The sequence below is a fragment of the Melozone crissalis genome, unplaced genomic scaffold, assembly GCF_028551555.1.
Source record: "Melozone crissalis strain CALT ecotype California unplaced genomic scaffold, PUWL_Pcris_2 ptg000013l_1, whole genome shotgun sequence".
In the NCBI taxonomy this organism is placed as follows: Eukaryota; Metazoa; Chordata; class Aves; order Passeriformes; family Passerellidae; genus Melozone; species Melozone crissalis.
The window spans coordinates 49,001,870-49,026,808 of NW_026535791.1; the positions used below are offsets into that span (position 1 = coordinate 49,001,870).

Consider the following 24,939-nt stretch of genomic DNA (forward strand, 5'->3'; position numbering starts at 1 on the left):
AAGGGAGAGTGGGTACAAACGGAGAGAGGGGAAATTTAACCTCGATGTTAGCGAGAAACTTACTGCGAGGCTGCTGAGGCACTGGAACAGGTTGCCCAGGGAGACTGTGGATTCCCATCCCTGGCAGTGGTCAAAGCTGTGCTGGACAGGGCCATAACCAACCTGGCACAGAGGTGTCCCTGCCCATGGCACTACAGGATCTTTAAGGTCCTTTCCAACCCACACCATTCTATGATTTCATGATTATTCTAAGTACTGACCCATCAATTAGAGCAAGGGTTTTTAGTCCTAGATTGCAATCAATGAATTTTGCAATATCTAGATCCAAAAGTTTCTTGAAATTCCTGTGTGAGTTGGAATATCTTGGACTAAATCTCCTAGAATTGGTGGCAGAGGTACAGCAAGCTCCAAAGTAAGGACATGTCACACATTTAAAGATAGACTTATCTAGAGCTATGGAAATTAGACAGAAGGAGCAAAAATGCCTGCAATTTAATCAAATACACAGGGTCATTGCAAATCTTCATATCCTGCTGCATTGATAGTTCCTCAAACAGCTGTCCAAAGCATGAAGGAAATACATGATCTTATGTGGAATAATAAAAGTAGGTGGCATTGGCTGCAAAAACTGAAATCACAGAATATTCTGAGTTGGAAGGCACCCACAAGGACCATTGAGTCAACTTTTAAGTTAATGGGCCACTTGGGGCTTAAACTTGCAAGACTGGCATTATTAGCACCTGCAGCCTGATCAACTGAACTAACATGTTATTTGTTTTCAAATCTTTTAGGCAGCACTATCTATGAAGAAACTTTTGGAGCCATTTGCAGCACAAATATCTTGTGGGTTTTCATAACTGTTCTGAAAACCTTTAAGGCAACATTCAGATCTCCCCCCTCTGGGACAAAACTAATCCTTGGAAGAGAAAGATGAAGGTATGAGACAGAGTAAAAATGTCCCTTTTTGGGGTATGTTTATCAGCCACCCAACCTGACAGTCCTGGACCCGTGTACTCAGCAGCCAAAGCCAAGTCAGGCAATGGCAATGGCTTGCAGCATGAATCAAGAATCTGAGGTCAAGTCAGGCCAAAACTAATAACCAAAGTCCTCATGAGGACAATACTCACTTTAGAGCCAGGGTGAATGTCATAATAACCCAGAAAGGCACCAAGCTCTCTCTAGTAAGAGCAGGACAGGTGATGGGAGGTGCAGAAGATCAGGGCAAACAGATGCTGCCAGCCAGTACAAAGGCAGGGATTTGGACAGAACAAGAGTAGGTTAAACCATTGAACAGAAGATAAATGAGGAGAGAAGAACTTCCCCTAAAGTCCTGTCTGAGACACATCATGAACCAGCTCACAAGCTCTAACCCAACTGTAGCCGCCTAAGAGGCTTGGAGCCAAGTGAAGCTGTATCAAGAATTCCTCCGACATCCAAAAGAGTCCTTCACAATCCAGGACACTTTGCATACATTTCTTTCTGGGCAATTTTAATACCAATAAACAAAGGTTAGCAATAGCCAGCCCAAAAACCTCCAACAGATACCTGCCAAGCACAGTGTCACGACAGGCTGCTGTTACAGCAATGCCCATTCTCACTATTCCATCCTCCCACTCCAACCACTCTGCCCCACTGACAACCAGTAACAGAGCAGTGGCTTGCTCTCCTTGAACCTGAGAATTGATCAGATCTAGAAAATATTTTTAAATGCTGTTCCAGTTCCCTGATTTCATTCACAATGTAACCACACAAGGATTTGTATTACCACAGCTGAGGAAGTGGCACAGTAGATTCCTACAGGCAGGAATAACATAAACCAATGTTGCTATCACAGCCAACACAGCATCAGATTGTAACTGGGGAGTGCAGGAAGAAAGATGAACTTCTATCAATATTTAAAACCATTTTGCCAATGAGAAAATTGGAACAAAACTCTGCAAGATTTATATCCATGTCTGACAGTAGTCAAAAGGCCTGATTCTCTAGAATATTATTTTGCCACCTTCCATTTAGAAATTGCCATGATGTCTTACTAGAAAACTAGACTGACATATGCTGGATTAAAAATAATGATATAGAGAAAAAGGAGTTGTGTTCCTTGAGAATATTTGAGAATCTATTTGCAATATCCTTCTGTGTGCAGCAACAAGCCTTTGCTGTCATATTATCCATGAGATAGTCTTGTTTGCAGTTATTCAGGATACATGAGCACAGATGTAAAAATAACATCCAAAAGATCCTTTAAAGGAAGACACCTGCCTAATAGAGCAGCTGCTTAGACACACTCATTAGAGATCCTTCCAGAATGTTCAGGAAAAATCCCAAATTTACATCAAAGAAGTCACCTGAACCACACCCCAATTACCAGGTTCCAAGTGAAAATAAAGTCCTTTGTATGAACTCCTTTTGCCAGTCACACTGAAGAGAGACCTGACTCTGCCCAGGAGATACATATGCCTCCTAAATTATTAATTTTTTCTACACTCTGCTTGGATACTTTTTCACTTAAGACTCATGGCTCATACTATGTTTTTCAGGAGAATGTGTAACTTTCAGTGACTGTTTTAGAACTAGGAAGTAAAACATTTTTGTTCACCTTATTTTCTTGTGTTTAAGAATATATGGGACTGGTATTGAATTCTGCACTCAATGCAAAGTCCAGTCTATATTTTCTAACATATGGAAGGGAAATTTGGGTATCACCCATTCCCTTTGTGGAGCCACAGCACAATTCCCATTGCCACTGGGACAGAACCAGACTTCTCTGCACCACTGTGCTGGCCCTCATAGGAAAGCAATGGGATCACCTGGACCCAACAGATTTCCACAGTGAGAGTGTGTGCAATTGCTGATAAAATACAGACTCCCCCCAAGCTCTTCCTCCCTTGATACCCTTGAATTCCAAAGTGCAGTTGTGTCTAAAACTTGAATTCCTCTTCAGTAATGCACAGGCATGTGCAAAATAGCCAACACTGTGGATTCAGACTATGTATATGGCCTACATCAATGCAATGAGGTCTTCTTGATTCAGATGGGGATTCATAAGGAATCAGGAAAGGAATATTTATAAAGTAGGAACTATAAAACTCCCGGTGTTAAGTACATAGTAGTTTGAATTCATATAAAAAATAGCAAATTCATCAAAGTACAACACCATAACAAAAATGCTAAAACAAACATAGTACACTTAGACAAAATGAGCTCTCTACCAGTATTTATGGTCACGTACTATGGTCTGACATTGATGTTTCTAACATCATATCACTTTCATTCATTTCAATCTCAAATGTTTCTTCCAATGGGCGACTGGTATCTGTACTTTTCCTTTGATTTGATGTCTCTAATGTTACTATGCCACTTTCATCCACAGTTTGTCTTTCTATGTCGATTTCTCTGAAATCCCAGGGAGGTGAAATTATGTTCTTTAATGTCTTCACTGTGTGTACATCAAAGTCATAACATCTTAATTTGTCTTTGATCTCTGTTCCTAGGAAAACAGACAAACCAGTAGTTTATTTCAAATGAATACTCACAAAAAATGTAATCTCAAAGAAACTATCATTCAGAAACTACTATAATTCTCTGCTTTCAGACCATCAAGGAGTGCTGCTGCTTAATGACTGAAGCTGAATGAGTTGTTCTGAAAAAATCCAGCAGCCTCCTTTCTCAAAAAAGCACAATACAAGAAACACAACTCAGTTTCAAAAGTGTGTTTTGAGAAGTAATTGCCAATTCCCTTCCCAGTTCTCCAGGGGGCTTTTTTCTTGTTTAAGTTACACACAGCTTGGTTTGCATTAATGCATATCACATGGCTGCGTGGTTCTTCCAGATGTGTTAAATGACTACATGTGGAGCAAGACAATATTGAGAAGAAACATCTGTTTCAATTGTGTGAAAAATCTGCAGGAAAGGCACTAGAGCACACAGATGGCTTTTACTTTTAAGGCTTCAGCCTTCTTAACATGCTTGACAAGACATCAACTGTGTTCACTACAGATAAATCACTAAGTTCAATGAAGCAGAAATCTATTAAAAAATATAGAAGCTGTTTTTGCAGGGAAAATCCTTAATCGAAAATTTAAACCCATGGCAATATAATGTATTACTGTTATGAAGCACTTTTTTTAAACCATATCTAAAGCTGTATTTTTGTAGTCAGAAGAACCTATCCTGTCTCCACAGAGACAAGTTTTGACAAGGTGAAAATACCTTGCTCTGCAACAACATTAGAATTAGTGCTCTGATTTCCTAACTCCATACTTCTGTTGAATTTTTCCCCCATTCCCTATGCAATCTAAGATGCCACAAATCAATATTTTCTATAAAAGAAAACATTGACACCTTTAATGATCAAGTACTTCCTCTCTTTATGCTGGTGAGAGTACTGCCATGCTGCTCAAAAAACCAGTGGTCATCTGCTAAGTTCTGGCTCACTTAGCCATTAAAAAAACCAACCCAAAAAACCCCAAGAAAGACATCCTCTACTTTGTGAGTTAATTAGGTAGTAGTAGGCAGTCCTTGACATTACAGTCCTCTCAAAGGACTCAATGACTTCAAGAGACACATAAGTTAGAGACTTACCAATATAGGCTTCAGAATCACCAATGTACATTTCTATGCAGTGGCCGAGCATTGTCACTGAAAATGTGTCATCCCGCCTGAGACCAAGGGCCTATTGAAAAAAAAAACAGTAAAAAGTATTTAGCATCAAATAAAAACATTTACATCATAAGTCTGCAGTGGTTCAGTTTGTTGGTTTGTTGTTCCACAATGCTAGCTGAGCATAGTCTTCACTGTAAAAGCAAAACATTGCACAACCAAAATAACACTATCATATGAACTGGCTGAAGTAGTAAGCAAGGAAAGGACAAAACCAAAACAGAACATAGATACAGACAGGAAATCATTCACATATGAGCTACAACATATGCTGCTGTTTACTTACTGTAAAATTTCTAAGTTGGAAGTATTTAAAATTATTTCAGGTACATGAGAAGCTTACATACATAATACATAAATTGCAATTCAAAGTTTGCCGAAGAGGCCATTTTTTACCCAACCAATAAAATATAGAAGATTTAAGAAAAAAAAAAATTAAGACTATGAAATAAACACTCATTTGGAGGCTGGAAAAAAATGCTGGTTCTTTGTTCCAAACCCAAACCAGAGTGAAAGAGTAAATAACAGAATCTGTGACCAGCCCTTCAGCTGCAGGCAGTTACGTACCGTGTGGAAATAGTCAATGGCACTTTCAAAATTGCCCATGAGGCTGTGTATGTAGCCAATGGCAGAGTAAGTAGAAGCATTCTGAGGGATCAACACCAGAGCCTGGCGATGATATTCCAGTGCTTCTTCATACTTCCTGTTAGGGGTAAGTACAGGACATCTGTTAGTAAGCTTTTACAGTGCCCTGTGGGTATTTTCTTAGCAAAGCGGAACACAATTGTGCCAGAACTTGAAAATTATTGCTTTGCACTCTGAACATAGTAATAGAATGCACAAAAGGCTCATGGATATCGACAATTTTCTTCCTCAGTGTAACTGAAAAATCATTGTTCTCCTTATGTAGGAAAACAGCTGCCTACAGCTAGGTCCCATTTGGAGATCTTAGCTGTTTGATATGGTAAATTGCTTTAGATGTTTAGTGCTGCTCATTGTAGGACTGGCTTTCTTTCTGTCGCTTTCATCTGCCTTCCTGAGGGAGAGAAGGAGCAGTATGAGATTAAATCACACGATTCAAACTGAGAAAAGCTCTCTGGGCAGAAATCTCACAGCCCTTGAGTGCTGCACACACTGGTACCTTCATCATTTTGCAACACACTCTATCAGAAAAATAGGCTTACACATATCTATGATATCTATCAAACTACCAACCTGTCTTTGAAAACTGTCTATTAACTACACTGATTATTGCATTTGTTATTTTATAAAACAAGGATTAAATGTACACCACAGCATTACTCTGAGAAATTAAACTGTCACATTTGACATCCTAATTCTACATTGTTAAAGATTGATATCACCTGTTTATAAGAAATTTTAATATCTAAAGTGATAATGAAATTATGCAATGAGGAACACACAAAGTTGTTAGAGGGCATCAAGTAACAACTGAGGCAGAAAAATTATGCAAATGTTTGCTTGCTGCAAAGACCTTTCACATGATTTCAATTTCACTTCCACTCATAGTATTTACACATCCAATTGACTACTACCACTGTATTTGAATATGCTGCTTTGAAATTTCAATGACATAATATTAGTGAGTAGACATACAGCCAATAAGTTTTTCATAATAGCCATATTATGTATTACAGACACTACTAAATTAGTTTCTACAGTTTTTTAAGATGTGAAAGCATATGTACAGCTGCCTAAATTCTCAACTTCATTTTCTTGGAAGATAGTTTACATGGATGCAAAAATATTTTAGCTTTGATTTCTAAACCTGAGCAAATATTAAAAGTTGTACAAAGCATGATGTAAGCAGTTAAACTACTGTAGAAATTTTAAAAAGACAAAAATAATTATAAACAAAACAAGTATTTGAAAAAATCCTGCAATTATACTCATGAACAGATTTCAGAAGCAGTGCCTTTTGTTTGATTTTGGCACAAGGAGTAACTGTTATACATCCTTATTTCATAATGAAAATGAAGACTAATTGCCAATTAAAGCACAAAGCAATTATTACCAAACCCAAAGCAGAAGTACAGCTTTCATCTACCATAATCACATTCTCATTAGCAGCTTTGAAACAAAAATTACAGTGTACACCAATTGAGCAATTAAAACCACTAAAAGTATTTTTTAAAAATTGCATTGATTGAACAAAAGAAAGGACTGGTTCAAGTCAGATTAAGGTAATTAATGAGAAAAATGTCTCTGTTAAAACTGTTGTATATATGTGCTTTGCACTTTTTCTATTCATTGAATGGAAACATGAAATGAAATATTAAATAGTATTGTTCTAAAAAACAAAGTAAGACTCCCTTGCTGTGTTATAATTCATGCCACTGAATATTTCACTTCAGTAAAAAATAGTAACTGCTAATCCAAGCAATTAATTGTCATAAACCTACCTTTATGTTAATTATGTATTTATATAATAATCAGTGGACATATTTCAGTATGTGAGGACCAGGACAGTGGAGAATTAAAATTCACACCTATACAAGCATCTAAAAGCCTCCAACTAATTCCCTAATAAGAATCAATAGCTAAAGAAAGGCTTTTACATAAAGTACTTTAACTTTTGTGTATTAAACAGGATATAAGGGTTGGTTAATGCAGTTTTGTACACAAGCTGATTTAGAGAATCTTGTTCTTACAGGGTAATTCTACACTGCTCTCATGTGGTACACCATCTTGGTATAAAGGAGGGAGAAAACACATTTGTGCAGCATTACAGAGAAATGGAGCCCCAGTACTCTGCTTACTTGAGTTTTCTGCAGACATGTCCCAAGTTGTTCAATAAAGGCTCCCACTTATCAACTGTTACCTGCAAAATAATGCAACAATTCAAATAACTGCATCTTCCTAGACTGTAACTAAATTTTGTCTACTTTAAAAAAACAAAACATACAAATAAATACGGAATTTTGTTTATGAACAAGAAAAATACCACAAGCATTTTAAACTCTTAACAAAACACACAGGCTGAAAACATTTATTCAACAACTAATTTTTATATTTTTTACATTCCCCAAAGCTAATAATATTTCTTTAAAGGGTCAGTGTTATTAAAACGTGATGCAAACCAAACAAAACTTGCTTTCTACTTAACTAGAAAAAGTCAAGTCAAGTCTCAGCCTAGGAGCACTGAAGGCACAGTTTCAAAATAAAATTTATACTGCATTACTTCTATCTTAAAATAAGCACAACATGTTTTGTCACAAGCTATTACAGAATTTGCAGGAGTTTTATAAATTTATGATCTTGCACATTACTAGAATAAATACCTCATTTCCAATAGCTTTGATTTTTTCCAGTGCATCAAGGAACCACTTTTCTGCAGTTTTCCAGCTAAGGATTGAAGGGGTGGGGAGAAAGAAAAGTAAATTAGTGAAGAGTTTGCATCAGCAGTATGAGAAAACTGTATTCAAAAAGATTTCTATGACATTATTTCATCATATGAGTGAAATTAGATATAAACCCCAGTAATTTACATTTGGCTATATTGTGCATTGTGGTCCTAAGAGCTAACAAGACAAAACAAAACAAAAAAAATCAGAATCAAACTAAAAATATTGGCTAAACAATTCTTATATAGGTTAGGTTTTTTTCCCCCAGAATAAATTTGGAACCTCCTGAGCTGACAAAATGTATTGCTGTACAAAATTTTATAATATGTGTGCAGATAGATGCCTTTTCAGGCATGCAACTCCACAATGACAGGCACATGGAAGATAGCATGAACCTCTGGATGTTCCTTGAGCATTAAATTCTGTTCTTGTTCAATCTTACACAAGGAAGAACATTGTAGAAAGCAAGGGTTTAAGGTCAACACCATCTAAACTATGACCAAAAGACACTACAGTTCAATATAAGTACTTTAGATACTTTAGATATATTGGCACATTACAATTAAGAATAATCCATGTTTAAGATAGTATTTGATCACATTTTGCAAGCTTACTCTCCATTTTGAAATGCCACCACTCCAACTTCATGCATAACAAAAGGATCTTCAGGTGCAATGCTTAAAGCTTGGCTGAAAAACCGTTCAGCCAACTTGGAGTTGTTGGTCAAACCATATTCCAGTCCAATATACAGCATAGGCAAATGACACCTAAAAACCATAAAACAAAGTGCAGGTTTGTTTCTGGGTGGTTCTCAAGAACAGAGTCACAAACTATAAAGACATGCCAACTGTTTGCATATGTTTAGGTACATACAAGTAAAAGCTGATTTAAATGGACTACTAACCTAAGGGGAAGGTTAAAAGATTTTACATCTCTGTTTAACAAGAGACTGAATTCCAATAGATCATTGTAACCTGCCCTGCAATCACATGTATTTTCTCAGCACTTAAGTCTAGTTCTGATGGTTTTTCCCTTAATTTCATTCATACATTTAATTTACAAATGGAATATGGAAGAAGTAATTGATAAAAGAATTACATTTCCCAGTAACTACAGTCAAATGTGATACTTTTATATGCGATATGACACAATTAGTTCATGACTCATTTTACAACCCCCTCCCACAGCATGAAAGAGCTGTTCAAACTATTACTGTGCAGCAATTGATGAGCTGGTATGACAACCATGATTCACAAATTTCAGAAGATGTTCAGGCAGAACTTAGATTACCTATATATAAAACTTGACTTTAGAACTTACAAAATCAGAAAAATAATCACAATAATGCACTTGAAAGTAGATGGTTAAATTATTGGGGATGTTTTCCCTCCCTTGTTCTTTACCACATAATTGTTGCAAATGCATTGCTACTGTTTAAAGGGATGTATGTTGGAATCCTGGATGCTGAGAATTTTCTGTGCTTAAAGGCACAGACCCACAAGAGAACACTGTATTTGACCTGAGGCTGTGGAGACGGCTTCCAAAATTGATTGATAGCACTGGGATTACGGGTGTGTAGTTAGTTAGAAGTGTGTAATATCACAGGGTGGAAGACTTGGAGTTTGGGGTTTTAGAATATAGAAATAAATATGAAGCCAGATGGAGGTTTTAGGGTAGAGGCAGGTTGTTTTTTTTTACCTTCTTTTTCCTTCTTCTTCATGGGTTTGGGTGATGTTTTGTAATTGGACAGAGAAGTCCGCATTGCGGGCTTCCAAAGATCAGTTATTGGGTTAAAAGGAAAAATAATCTAAGTGTCCTTTCTTAATTAGATAGCTTAGTCTTAAAAGACCTTATAACAAGATATAGTTAGCCATTTTGTGCCTTGCTAATGAAAAGCTACTAAACTCATAGTTGTGAAACTGTTTTACTAATAAGAAATTATAAACACCTGAGTCTGAACGTGAACTACCATCTCAAGTGCCTTCAATCCAGAGCCAGAGAAACCAATAGATGTAAGTCAATATTCTACACTACTTATGGATCCATTTGAATCTTCCCAAATATGCTGTTTGTACAGGTACAGACCCTTTCATGAGCTGTGCAGCTGTGAAGTACGCAGCCATTGCCTGGTCATGCTCACTCTCCACTGCGAAGGAATGTCCATACGCTATCCATGCAGGGCCATAGGTTCGCTCCAGCGTCGTGGCTTTGCTAAAAACAAGAGCAAGTCACAAGCAAACACATCTGAAAGTAAATTCCATCTGCTTCAGATGTCTACTCAGACAGCAATGCTATGCTATATGGTTAGGTTATCTATTAAGATAATTGTCAGTAATAACCAGTGATAAACAAAGCTCATTTTAAAAGTTCAAACTATTTCTCACTTAGAAGTATCACACATTCTTGTGAATTGATTTCATTATTTCTGCTACTGTTCACAGACAGGAGTAATTATTTGATATTACTGAACATAAACAATGATATAGTACGTGGATTAAATAAAATACAGGAAACATTAGCAGTGACTCAAAACTCATTGCAAAATCCTAGCTATACATTTTGAAATAAATATATTCTATCAAATCCAAGTTTAAGAAGCAGGATATGACTATACCAAATGAATATCTAAGCTGAAATTTTGCCATCTAATTGTGCTAGCTTAGAAGGAGATGAGCATTTGTCACAGCACAGGCCATGCATCAGGGAAGTATACAAAATGTCACTCAAGTCTTGAGCTGAAAACTGCAACCTGAGCATCAAGACAGCAACCCAGAGACTTCACAGAAAGGGAGTATTGACAAGAACATTAGAAAGCTCTGTAGATTACTTTCTGAATTTGAAGGCAAGGGTGTTCATAACTAAACAGCTCATAACAACTGTGCCCAGTCTTTTCTTAAAAGCTTCTGACATGGAAGTAATACATGTTCCTTAGGTATTCTATCATATTGCTTAACTATCCTTAACAGTTTACTTTTTTCCTAACATATAATCTAAATTTTGTCTGTCACAGTTAAACTCATTATTTCTCACAAAGATCCTAGAGAATGGTTTGTTCTCTGTCTTCTGAGACAAAACCTTAGATATAAAGTTTCAAACATTAGAATAATTTAGATATAAAATTTAGACACTATCTAAACACTTTACATATAAACTTTCAAACCTTTTTATCTTCCACCCATAACAGCAATGAAAGATATGTAGATATTTGACTGTGTCTTCAAGTTTCTTTTCTGGAAACCGCTGTGTAGCCCACAGTTGTCCCTAGCCTTGTAAGCTTTACACTGCCATTCTTCTCCAAGATATTTAAGCATCTTGTTACTATTTCACTTTCAGCAGACCTCTTTTCCCTTTTGTCAGAACTGCTTTGAATTTTGATCAGAGCATACATCCACAGATACTTTCTTGCTGTCTAGAGATGCTTGTACATTTAAAGATGTTTTTTATTTCAGCACCAAAACCAAATATATCACTCAGGATAGCTATTTAAAGAATTTCACAGTGCTATTTGTAAGGAATTTAAATATTTTACTCATAATAACCAGGCATTTAAAAAGTATAAATGACTAATCCATCTTTACATATATTGTCTGTAAAGGTCTCAGGAAAAATTAGTCTTACAGGTTGATTTATGCCCTCTCAGTTTGAGCTTACAGCACCAGAACAAATGCCCTGCTTCACAGCAAGGTCCTGCTCCCCAGTGCTGATATTCATTGCACATACAGAACACCTACAGGAAACAGCACTGACCAAAGCTAAAAAGCCCACTTGTGCACAGAAGGAACTGGACAGCCAAACATTGGGATTTTCCATATAATTCTTTCCTTTCAGATATGAAACCTGAACCTGGGAGAATACCTGAGTGTCCCTCAACTGAGAACTGAGGCCTGATCACCCACAGCTGTAATTAGCTCAGCAGCATAAGCAACTGCAGGGACTACACCTGCCCAGAACAGGAAGGTCACTGCCTAGAGAGACACCACATTAGTCTTCCTCATTTTTAAAGTATTTCTACAGATGAGGTCCAAACTGCTATACCAAAAAAAGGATGGCAATGTAAGTATTTAAATAGTAACCAGTTTATTGAGGCTTCTCTTTATGAGCTTCAAACAATCACAAACAATAAATGTTTACTTAGCAAGTGAGCAACAGATTCACTAAGAAAAACAGAAAAAAAAATTACCTGAGATATCTTCTAGCATGTTCATTTTTGTGGCCAACCATGAGATAATAGCATCCTACTGCAAACCATGACACCTACACATTAAAATCAAAATAGAATATTATTAGATACATCACACTTCTCACAGTGAAGCATCAAAAGAGAGAAAGACATGGTCATTAGAGAAGTTAGGAACATTTCCACTGAAATCAGTCAGCTCTTCAAATTATTTGGTATTACAGACAAGCTGGAACTGCTGGCAGGTACCTTTCTAACTGGGGCTTACTCAGCCTCACAAAGAGCTAAGTGGGAAGCTTACTGCTGTCTTCAATTATTTAATGGTAGGGAATACAAGACAGAGCCAGATTCTTTTCAGGGGTGCAGTAATAGGACAGGAAGCAATGGGTACAAGTTGCAGGATGGGAAATTAAGATCAAGTCAAAGGAAAACAATTTTTACTGTGAAGGTGATCAAACACTGGAAAAGGTTGCTCAGAGACATGTATTACTGTAGCATTTGTTTTAAATTATTAATCAAAGTAAATAACTGGCACTGAATACCTTTTACAGGTACTTAATTTTATAAAAAGAACCTTGGAGTAAAGAAATTACAATGTAGAGAACATAAAAGGAGTGAACCATTTCTACAAGCTTCATCCAGAAACAGATTTTGAATTCTGTAGCTCAGACTAATACATTATAACTTTTATGTGCTTTCACCTAAAAAAAGAAACTACCTGACAACAAAAACTTAGAACAACTTACAGGATTATTTGGGTACAAGTCCACCAGTTTGTGAGAAAGATAGAAAAGTTCTACATAGTGGGAAGAAACAAGAAAAGAAAATTAAAACATGCTAAAACACTTAGATGTTTTAAGTCTTTTAGCTTTCCATACAAAATATACAGAACATCTAACATTATTAATTCACAAATGAACAAAATGCTTTGTTTTAGTTAAAATGCTTCAAATCGCCTCAAAATAGATTCAGTTTTGCAATTAGCTAAAGAAAACCCAACCAAAACAACCCATAAGTCTTCACAAGACACAAATAAGCAGCTCTGTTTCCCACCCTTTAAGAATTCTGCAACAACTTAGGTCATTACCATACATTACAATAAATGCCAGTAGTATTGCACTTGAATGTACCTTGTCAAGGTAAAACACTATTCAACTTCCTACATCTAAAAGGTATAACATACTGGCTAGATCCATTTCAAAGTAGAGTCTTGAGCATTAATATGCTGAAAATAGGACAAAAGTAAATAAATTATTATATTATTTGGAATAATTCCAAGTGATTACTTTTTTAGTAAAAATTATAATTCTAGTTACTGAAATAACTTACTACAGATTTTCTAATAGCAGCAGTAGTAATCAGCTACAGGATAACAATTCTATTGCCTATGCAATTTCAAAGGAAATAGCATCAGGGCACATAAAGTTTCTACTTTTCCAGAGTACAGTGCTCTTAAACCAATGAGATTGTCCTGGAGCACTTTGTATCTCAGCTCAGAAAAAAAATAATATTACAACTGGCTTACAAAACATTAACTTCTGTACATAATGCTTCTCAAGGCAGATTTAGAAGAAAAATCAGAGTAGTGGCCCCATTTTCAGATGTACTTAACTGTAAAATAACATTCACTAATCCCCAAGAAGTACCAGCACACCTAATGACCTATTTGTGTATATATAATGCACCATCCTGAGAGACTGCACAGCATACGAGCACCTCATTCTATTTTCCAAGTGATTTTAAAGATATTCAAGCTACTCCCTTGTTTTATATGCATTCTGGAATGAGAAAAAGCTACCCCAGCTGCAAGTAAGCTATTACTGTAATTCCAATCAAAGTGTTGCATGATTATTAATTTGTTTGAACTAAAGAGAGGCCTTCACAACAGCAAAAGCAAGGAGAGTCTAGAATTTTTTCTCATGTCCACCTAAGCATACACCATTGCTGAAGATTACTTTCTAGTTGATTTTTTTATATTTTATTCTTAAGCAGAAAAAGTGCAGCCAGATACTGTACAAAGATCACCTGGAAGCAGAAATCACAATGACAGGGATGAGGCAGTGTAGCTCACAGGCCTCCTGGCTACACAGTCCAGTGGTTAAAACACAGCTACACTCATGACCATGAACTCTTTGCACATCTACTTCCCCTAACCCTGCTGTCAGCTCTGATACTCCCTTCTTTACCAGTTACCACTGTTTTCTTGAAACAGCAGGTTTCAAGAGAAGGAAAAATAGATGTAATTTTTCATATGGTATATAAAGGGGTTTCTTGGCATCTTTAATTCTTTACTAAAACTGGGGCTTTACAGCCTTCTGTTGAGTTGTATTAAATGCTGTGTTCCTTACCATTTGCTTTGTTAAGCTCCACAAGTGTCCCTATATGTACAGGTAAACAATTTGCATGGAAGGGATCTTTTTCCATCACTCTAAAAAAATAAAGAATAAAAAAACTGTAATGCACATTTCAAAAACTTTAATGTGTTAAAAGCAAACTGCTTGTATAGCATGTAATGTTCCAGTTAGTTGCCACTTTAGGCATTAGAAAACTATTTATGATTAAAGCACAGCCATTAACAGCATAATAAAGGCTCTCTTTAGACCAGAAATACAACAGTTAATTTAGCTTAACAAAAGAAGATAACAGAAAATTCTTTCAAGATGAATATACAATTAGAAAATCAGAATGAAATGCTCTTCTGTTTTGCAGGTCACTTCAAATTTAACCAGTAGACAGCAAACAGCATTGCTGTTCATCTTTTCCAGAATAAGGAAGAGGATGAATAAAGGGAAGTTCAGCACAGTGCTGATTAAGCTGAGTTTTACCTTGGAGACTTCTGATATGTATTATTATTATACCATGTCTTGACAGACACAAAGTACACATTTTAAATACCTGAGACACATATAACACATGACATGTACATTGCAATACATGTTTACCCATTGAACAACAATATTTTCTGTAAGTCCAGGCATAATTATTACACTCCACCATATGAGAAAAAAAACCTCAAAGTTGCTTTGCACACTTACACTGAAGTAAGCTTATAACACATTTTGAAGTCACAGTTGTAATAATGCCTTTCTGCTAGGGATACTACCACATCCAGGTTTTCCTGAAGACCATCTACTGATTCAGGAATCAGTGTTTCACTGGGTTTATTATACTGAAAGACAAAAGAAACAACATTTGAAACAAAAAACTAAACTAAAATCAGATGGTATAAGTATTATTATTTTTAGTCCTAAAAGAATATTTAAGAAGCTTTAAAGTTCTTGAAATTTTTATTTTTAATCTGAAAGTCCATAAAACCTGTATTTGGTAAAATGCTGCTTTAAAATGTACTTAAAAGCTCATTTAGAACACAAAAGATGCTTGCCATAGTCAATATGTTTCATGTGGGCTGTAGAAATTAAAACTGAGCAATATATATTTTTAGTGCTCCTTATCATCTTATCTTTGGATAAGAATAATCTGGAATGATGTTCTTATAGTCGAATATTTTCAGGTAACTGATGTTTTGTCTATGTTATTAACATTCCTTTACCCCACCCAGAAGTTTGTCAATAAATAAATTTTCAAAAACATAAATCAGAATTTCAAGTTGCTACCACAGCAGAAAACAATTAACAGAAAACTGTTACACTATTGCATAGTGAGTTGTACTGCATAAATTTTTTTTAAAATTACAAAGTCCATATTTATTTCTATGTTCTGAATAAATGGGATCCAAGAAAATTTACACTCAAAGTCAAGACTTTCAATGAATTCTCCAGATTTTTGGGACTTACCTTTTTCAATTTATTCTCAAATAAAAAGTGAAGCAATTCCTGCTCTTCTTCCGTACATTGTCTATTAAGAGGTAGAGATTCAAGGAGTTCTTTTTCTATATGAATTAAAAAACATTGAAATGGTCATATTACAGAAGAAACAGCATGATCCAACATTTCAAGAACTTAGAGATACAAAGAATTTTATGATGGTCATCCCAACTGCAAGGACTATAACAGCACAGATACACTGAAACAGATAACACTACTAATTTTGGAAATTTAGGATTAATTAGTTACTCCTTCTACACTTTAAAATAAAATGTAATAAAGATGAAATAACACACCATTATTTTTATTTACTCCACATGTCAAATGTTATCACTTGGAATGCTCTATTAACTAATGCCTAAGCAAAGCCCAGGAGGGTTTCATTGGTTCAAAGCCTATGAAATTGAGAACACAGGACAAAACTTTGGGCTGGGCAGAGCAGAAGAGCTTCAGGAGCTGACAAGCAGGACAGCTGGATTACTGTGTTTCTTTCAACTCTTAGCACTGCAGGACTTGAAAATAAAAGTTCAAATGCAAATTTGTGCAAATCATAATTTTCACTTATTTAATACACTTTCTGTTCCTAACATTTTGGAGTCTGTTACTTGTTGTACTGCCTTAATTTTTATCTAGGAAAACACATCTTGAGAAAGCAGGTAAATTTGACTTGTGTTTGAGAAATACTTCTCTCCAGACCTTCCTGTGCTGTCAGCATATGGTGTGACGTTAAAAGATCAAATGCTTCAAAACAGTAAACATCCAGCTTCAAGGCCTCTTTGTAGCTGTAGGTTGCCAGGGTTCTATTGTCCAAAGCATCATAGATCTTCCCTCGTAAAAGGCATATAGAGCTCTTGATCTGGTGGAAAAGCAGGACTGGAGGTCAAAGACTGAATCATTGTTTGCAATTTAGTTTTCAGCACAAATCAAATGTGCTCCCTGGAAAGTAGAAAGTGTTTCATGTATGATAGAAACTGGTTTTCTAGTGCTGTCTTTAAATAAAAAGTTGTCTCTACTATCTCAAAGAAAAATCTGAAGCATTCTCTGTCAGGTTACCCAAACAAACAGATGCTCGAAATAAACAACAGAGGACAGAGCTTCTCTTTCCTAATTCTGGCATCCAGCTCTCTGATACTGAGTTGTAACTTCATTATACTAAATTCCCTTCATATCCAACATGGAGAAATTGTCCCTTCCAAAGGCAATACACTTCTCTGCTGACCATTAAACCACATATTTCATGCAAGACAAGAATGACCACAGTAGAGGTGAAAAAGGCCAAATCAATGGACTCAATCAATTGTTCTGAACAGAAAAATAAATCCTTGTTTTCAATCCAAAACATAGATATTCCACAAAAGGAAACAGTGAAAGCCCATAATTACCAGTTGTGCTACAATGTTTACTGACTAACATGTTCTTTCCAAATTCCCTTGATGGGTATTTAGTTCAGTCAGAAGGCCACAAAAGTGTCAGCAAAAGAGGAAGTTAACACATTACCCACCTCGATCATCAGACTAAACAATCCTTTAATCTCATTATATCAGCACTCAAAATCAGTTCACATCAGCAATGTAACCCACTTTGCTACTTCAGTCTTCCAGGGAAAATGCCATCTGTCAATCACCTACACTGTAATTTCAGCTAAGAAATTTTAATCTGTACCTCTGAAACTAACAACTCTTCACAGACTCTTCAGCCTACACACCATAACAATCTCTTTAAACTGTGTCTCTACACAGAATTTTTTCACTGAGCTTCAAAAATTTCACCTTCACCTCACATAATTTTCACAAATGTGATCAAAGAATATCCCACTGAGAACAACACTTGAGTGATTATGAAGTATTTCATTAAAAATAACTGGATGAGAAAAAAAACTTGCTTTGTTATCTCAGAACCTGCAGCCCAATTGAAAGCAATATTAGGACACATGATCAAGAAAGAGCTAAAGACTGTAAAAACCAATGCTAGATCATGAAGTTCCTGCAAAGCGTCTGCAAATAACTTATAAGAAGTTGTTGAAAAGCACTGTTTATTTTTGCATACTGGGTTACTTCCATACAGGCAAGCTAACACACAATGTGTGACTGAAAGAAGAATGATTCAGCATTTCTGAAAATTATGTTAGCTGAAAAAGAAAGCTTCAATGCACTATCAGATTCATATAGCTGTGAAATCACTTTCTGACTTCACAGGTTTTTTTCCTACAAAAATGTTTTTAAAAATAATGTCACTTACTGAGGACTGTGACATCTCCCAGTCTGTGGTAGAATCTTTCAACCCACTTTCATCCTTCAAGTACTTTTCAAAAAGTCGTTTGTTGATTGGCTCCTCCATATCAAGAATATCCAAGGCCTGTTGATGCTCTTTTGCAGCATACTAATCAAACATGTGAATGTAAAAAACAAGGTTTTGAAGAATTTGTACATAAAGCACTAATAAACACAGCATCATGTTTCAAAGGCATAGGTTATAACAACTAGTGTTTATCAGCAGGTTTTTCATGCATGTATTTTCTTATGTGGCCATTTGTCATTTTATAATTGCAGTTAGCTCTTTCACTGGTCATCTATACTATGCAAAAAATACGCGAAAATTATAAAATAAAGCATGTACAGAAAAATGTATTATTCAGAATTATGCAGTCAGAGAAACAGGTAAGGTTTTAAAAATAGTTAACACAGGTTTTAATAAAATACCATCATCTTATTCTATAAGCAGCACATTATTCTATTTCAAATTTCTGTGTATTTAATCTACCAATTGATTCGGTTGTGTCTCTGAAAGCACTGCATTTTACCTTTTATGTATGAGATCTTATACAGAAGTACAAAGCTGCTAACTATAGTTACACCACCATAAATCACATCTCCTCTGGTCAGATTACAACCAAGCAAATAAAAGTATAAGCATGAAGACATGAGACAAAAATGGTTCACATTCTTTTCCCACAAAATATTAGAGGAGTATTTCCTGGGAAAAAGGTCAGTTGGATTCCTTCCAATTAGTGCCACAATGGATGCTGCAGTGACCCAACTGAAAGTTAAAGAATGAAATCAACTGTCAGAAAATTTAAACCTGTTGTTCCAATGAACATATATATATATATATATATACACATACACTGCCTGTCAGGTGCCTAATCTTCCCAAGATGTCTTTTATTTAGTTTAGCTTGTTTCCAGTAGGGGTTAAAATGTGTACTCACGTGACATCTGGCTGCAAGGTAGCGACATGCCTCATACAACTGAAAGAAAAGTTTCATACATATCAGTTATAAAGAGTGAACATGTTTGTTTACACTGCTCAAGTCCCTTTTGCTCTCTCCTTTTCCAGTGCTATGGCTTCTTCACCCCTTTCACCACCAAAAGTCCTTCCTTACCAAGCCTGTGATCCTTTCTCTACTAGTAAATTCTCAAAGGAACTTACTTGACTCTTGTCTTTACCACTTGTCATCAGAACAGAAGGAAAATTGAAAGAACTACATGTGAAGTGACAATCCACCTTCCCATACCTGCTGCAGTTACATCCTCAGACCCCTTCTCTGTTCCGTGGCCCTGTTTGGGGACAATGCTATAAACCTGACTGACTGAACACAGGGCCTTATAAACTAAATAATGCAGCTTTCTTAATTACTTTTCTTACTGTGATGGTGAAGAAGTCACTGTGGTTAGCAGCAGAGCCTTAAAAGAGGGGTAACAGTAGGCTGTCTTTGACCAAAAGGACTCACCTTATCCAGCTTCCGCGATCGAAGGGCGTGCGCTGCCCTGTGGTACTGAGCTGTCAGGTAAAGGCATTGGGCCAGCCAGTAGATATCCTGTGGTTCCTCTAAAGTAAAAGAACAGATTATAAACCATTGCTTTACAACATAGCTTCAAACATTATCAAGCATATTTTAATACAGAATGTTCACTTTTGCTTCACTAGAGAAGTATCTTCCTCATACTCTAGCATCTGACTGAGTTACAAAATTTTATTTATAAATGTGTATAAAGTACTTACAGTGTCAATCAGTGAGAGATTAAAATTAAAAAGATAATCAGATTTTAACTTTAAAGACCTCAGATGTTGCACTGGACAGTGAATACAAAGAATGTCACAATAGAGGTGTGTCATGAGAAGGAGACCACAGTGATACAGATTAAAAAAACAGTAGTTGCAGGCTACCCTGCTCTTGGATATAGGGCAGAAAAAAACAACCCATAAATGTCTCTCTCAATAAAAAGATCAGTGGGAACCTAACAAGAGTGAAAGCACTAGACTTCCATAGCTTGGAGCTGCAACTTCAGAAGCACAGCTTACTGCCCTCCTACCTCACTGGCAACCAAAGCCTTTGTGGGATCAAGTCCCTGGGATCACTTTAAGAAGTGTGAGTGCCAGAGGCCATGGGCAGCATCAACTCCCTCTCAGTGTAAACACACTTTGTACTCATCACCTGGGCAACCCTGAGTCCTGGGGGAAACCACCGTGCTCTCTTGTTGCTCTTGTTTTTTTTGTTTCTTAAGGAAAGCAAACCTTAAGGTTTGTTCAAACATGAATTTTAACACAAAGTTCAAAAGCCAAGGAAGATGAGCTCTGCTCTATTTAGGAAAATGGCATTCCAAAGATCACAAAAATGCACTTAAACCAAACTCAAAATGTCAATGTTTGGCCATACAGTACTAAAACCCCACCAAAACACAACCCTATCAGAAAGTAGTTAATAAAATACAATGTAAAAAGTGACCACTTACCATGAGAGAGTGAAGCTACTTTGTCGGCCCAGAACAGGGCACTTTGATACTGTTGCTGTAAAAGCATGATAGAAATAATTAGTATTCCTTTGGGGTTGGCTTTCCTGAATGATGTTGAAATACATTGTACATCAGTCAGAGGTAATATCTTGTGCATGTAGTCTCAATGAATGGTGATTCACATTTCAGATCTTTGTAACATAAAAAAATAGTTCAAAAGGGCCAATACTGCAGGTATCTTTGACCAGAAGTTATGTGCTGTGTAAGTATGGCAACAGGTCATTAGTTGAATTGCCATCACTGGAAAAGTAGCAAGAATCCCCATTTCCAGTTTAAAAAATGCCACATTTTAGAAAAAAGACAATACTGTATATAAAAAAGGGCACCAAAATTACTTCAGGTAACTTCAGCAGCACCAGCTCTGATGAAGAAATGTTCATTCTCCAGTCAAGACACTTCAACTTCACATAAATCCATAGTGCCTGCATGCATTTCCCCTTTTGCTTGGATACACATTTTCACTCTTGAGACTCCACTTTGGCAGAAATGAGTGAAATAGGTAGGAGTGGTGGCAACCAGAGATCAGACAGAAGCAGAATTTGCAGATATATCCCACTGACCCTGCTAAAGTTGCCACCAGATTTGGGGTGCCAGGCAAAAATCTCACAGAACTGGCTGGGGTTATCTCCTGAGAAGATCACCAGGCATTCTTGCTGCTCCTTTTTATCCCAGTCCATGCAAGGAAGCCTAATATGATTCCCAGGGTATGCTGGACAATTAACAAATACCCTGCCATTGCAAGGATTTGTAAGACTTTACAAGAGCATGCAGCAAGAGGACAAGGAGGAATGGATTCAAACTGAAAAAGAAAGTAGGTTTAGCTGTTAGGAGGAAGTTCTTTGCTGCGAGTGCTGAGGCACTGGAACAGATTGCTCAGATTAACTGTGGGTGCCCCATCCCTGGAAGCGTCCAAGGCCAGGCTGGATGAGGCTCTGAGCAGCCTGTTCCAGTGGAAGGTGTCCCTGCCCTGGAAGGGGGCTGGAACCAGATGTTCTTTATGGTCCCTTTCAACCCAAACCAGTCTGTGGCTCTCTGAAGACTGAGCAAGCCTTGATGGCTTCTCTCCCCTCCTGCACCATTGCAGTTTGTTCAGAACCTCAGGGACTGGTGTGTGCTTTGGGAGGGCAGCTCTGGCAGTTGCTCTGACAGGCACACACTGATGCTGTCCCAGTCCTCACAAAGCACTACACCACCGAAGTGGTGTCTTCTATCATGTGTTCCTACATTTCCTACTTGATGGGATTAATAATACCCACCAAATTTGTCATGAGAATAGTTTGGTTTCAATCTGCACTCCCAAGGAGGAAAAAATCCACAAAAACCCACAAAGCAACCCCACACACATTTAGTAGCTGTCTACAAGAAAAGAGATTTAAATTATTACCTCAACACCACAAAAGAAAGGTATAATCCAGGCCCACAAGGCACTGCATGACTTCTGTTCAGCACTTTTACAGTACTATAGGATGACACATTATTACACAAAAAAGCAATTTTATGCTCCTCCTGATGCCCCTTCCACAGAAGTGCAAGAGTGTGTGGCAAAACAGCTTGGTGAAACAGTTTAACACAAATGAGAGCAGCAAACCAAACCAATCAAACCCACCAAATTAGCCTAGGTCCCTAACCAGCCTTTCAGTCAGACTTGCTGGCCACACAGAGAAATGCCTCTGCTGATTTAAGGGGTGTGCTTTCCTCAGCAGTGATGCCTGCATCAAGTCTGAACTGGAAGAAGAGCAGAACAGTTTGATGCTACATTTAACCTAATTTATTTATGCATTTTTCGTCGTGTGTCTTTTTTTTCTTTTTTTGCCCTGCAGTAACATAATTGCTGAATCCATCAACAAATGAAAACAACCCTGCCCTCCTACGAGGCGTCTGCAGCACTGCAGGAGCGTGATGGGCAGCTTCATCACCAGCCAGGGAATCACAGAATGGTCTGGCTCAGAAGAGACCTTAAAGACTGTCTAGTTCTGACCTGCCAGGGGCAGATACACCTTCCAGGTTTAAATTAACTAGACCAGGCTGCTCAAAGCCTCATCCAACCAGGCCTTGGACACTGCCAAGGATGGGGCATCCACAGCTTCTCTGGGCATCCTGTTTCAAGTTCCATCCTCACAGTAAGGAATTTCTTCCTAATATCTAATCTAAACCTAACTCCTCTTAGTTTGAATCCATTCCCCTTGTAACGATCACAGAATCATTAAGGCTGGAAAAGCCATCCAAGACAATCAAGCCCGAGCTTTGCCAGAGCTCACCATGGTCACCAACCCATATCACTGAGAGCCACGTCCACTTGCAAGAAGGGTGACTGCACCACTGCCCTGGGAAGTCGGTTCCAAGCCTAATCACCGCTTCAGCGAAGAGATTTTTTTCTTCTGATGTCCAACCTAACCTGAGCCCGCCCGGGTGCGATAGAGGCCATTTCCCCCTGCCTTAGGCAGGCACGGCCCAGCTTGCACAACCCGAGGGCGGGATCCTGCCAACACGCCTTCGCTACACAGCGGCCGCACGGCGGCTCCCCTCCTCCTTCTCCACACCAGGGGGAAACCAGGAACACCCACCGGGAGGCCCCGGCTCCCGCTGGACACCCACAGGCGGCTCTTCCGGCCCGCCGCACCCCGGTGTGACCGCCGCTCCTTCCCCTTCGGGAGAACGGGGCACCACCACAAATTCACCATTACAGATTCACGGGCACCATCACAAATTCACCATCACAAATTCACCATTACAGATTCACGGGCACCATCACAAATTCACCATTACAGATTCACGGGCACCATCACAAATTCACCATCACAAATTCACGGGCACCATCACAAATTCACCATTACAGATTCACGGGCACCATCACAAATTCACCCTTACAAATTCACGGGCACCATCACAAATTCACGGGCACCATCACAACAAATTCACCATTACAAATTCACGGGCACCATCACGAATTCACGCCCTCTCCGTCGCTGCAGAGGCCGGCACCGCTCCCCGGCCTCCCTCTCTGCGGGAGCCACGCCGAGCGCGGTTTTAACTCGAGGAGAACCCGTGGCTCTGCCGCCCGTTCCCCAGCAGCCCCTCCGGGCGCTCACCTGGTCGATGTACTGGCGCACTCGCTTCCTGAGCCGCTCCAGGTTCATCCTCCCTCCTTCCCGGTCTCCCTCCCGCGCCGCCCTGGATGCCGGAGCCGCCGAGGCACCGCGGGCCGCCCGCCGGTGCAGCGCCCAAACCCGCCCCCTACCTTCCCTCCCTCCCTCCCGGAAACAGCGCCCCGAGCGCGGCGTTCCGGGAGCGCGGCGGCCGCCCGGGACATCCCCCTGCTGCCTCCACACGCCCTAAATAAACATGTGCTGGGACTTTTCTCTAAGGTCCGTACTGTGGAGAGAGAGAGACATTTGTGGTGAGGGGCTTCGTCACAGTTTCGAAGTGCAAGATTGTCCGTGGAATGTGGCCCGAGGGAATGGCCTGGAGCTGAGTCAGGGCAGGTTTAGGTTGGATATAGGGAGAAGCTTCTTCACCCAGAGTGTGGCTGGGCACTGGAACAGCTCCCCGGGGAAGTGCCTCAGCACCAAGCCTGACAGAGCTCCAGGAGCTTTTGGACACAGTGTGTCCCTTGGGGATGTGCAGGGTCTGGGTTTGCTCCATGATCCCTGTGGGTCCTTCCCAGCTCAGCACACTGTGTGGTTCCATGATGTCTCTGCCAGGGCTCCTACAGAGATCGGCTGCCCTGAGAGCCCCCTCGGCTGCTGCAGCCTTGCGGTGAAAGCGCTCCCTCAGGACTTTGCAGGGATGGGAGATGGTGTGTCAGGAGGTTTTCTATGAATCCTGCATCTCCCAGGCAGTTTTGGTGTCACACAGATTAGGGAATTATCCACTAGGACACTGCTGAAACATGTCAGCTTTCACTACTGGAACCCAAATAATGTGAACCATTAAAATGCCTGATTTTTCAGGTGTTGGCCAATACTTCTTGGAGCAGATATTCATGGGACACAAGGAAGAATCACCTGTGTTTGCTTCCATGGAGAAGGAAGACTTGTGTCAGGGTTAGAGTGAGGAGAAGGCCACAAAGGTGGCAGCTGGTCACAAGCAAACTGTTTGAGGAAAATGGATCCATGTGCCCTC

The 24,939-nt window shown here is 38.6% G+C and overlaps 1 protein-coding gene across 1 annotated transcript; it reads right to left on the reverse strand.

Annotated features, from left to right (window-relative positions):
• Nucleotides 1-3,197: 3,197 nt before the first annotated feature.
• On the reverse strand, nt 3,198-24,013 carry CDC16 (cell division cycle 16). The gene is made up of 18 exons (XM_054271961.1): nt 23,907-24,013; nt 20,758-20,812; nt 19,755-19,852; nt 19,233-19,271; nt 18,264-18,404; nt 16,722-16,881; nt 15,996-16,090; nt 15,237-15,370; nt 14,550-14,629; nt 12,948-12,997; nt 12,205-12,278; nt 10,110-10,235; nt 8,639-8,791; nt 7,962-8,025; nt 7,440-7,501; nt 5,227-5,362; nt 4,582-4,672; nt 3,198-3,487 (listed from the first exon to the last, which is right to left on the reverse strand). The coding sequence occupies exons 1-18, from the start codon at nt 23,952-23,954 to the stop codon at nt 3,222-3,224; spliced, it is 1,872 nt and encodes a 623-aa protein (XP_054127936.1). The 5' UTR covers nt 23,955-24,013; the 3' UTR covers nt 3,198-3,221.
• Nucleotides 24,014-24,939: the final 926 nt, after the last annotated feature.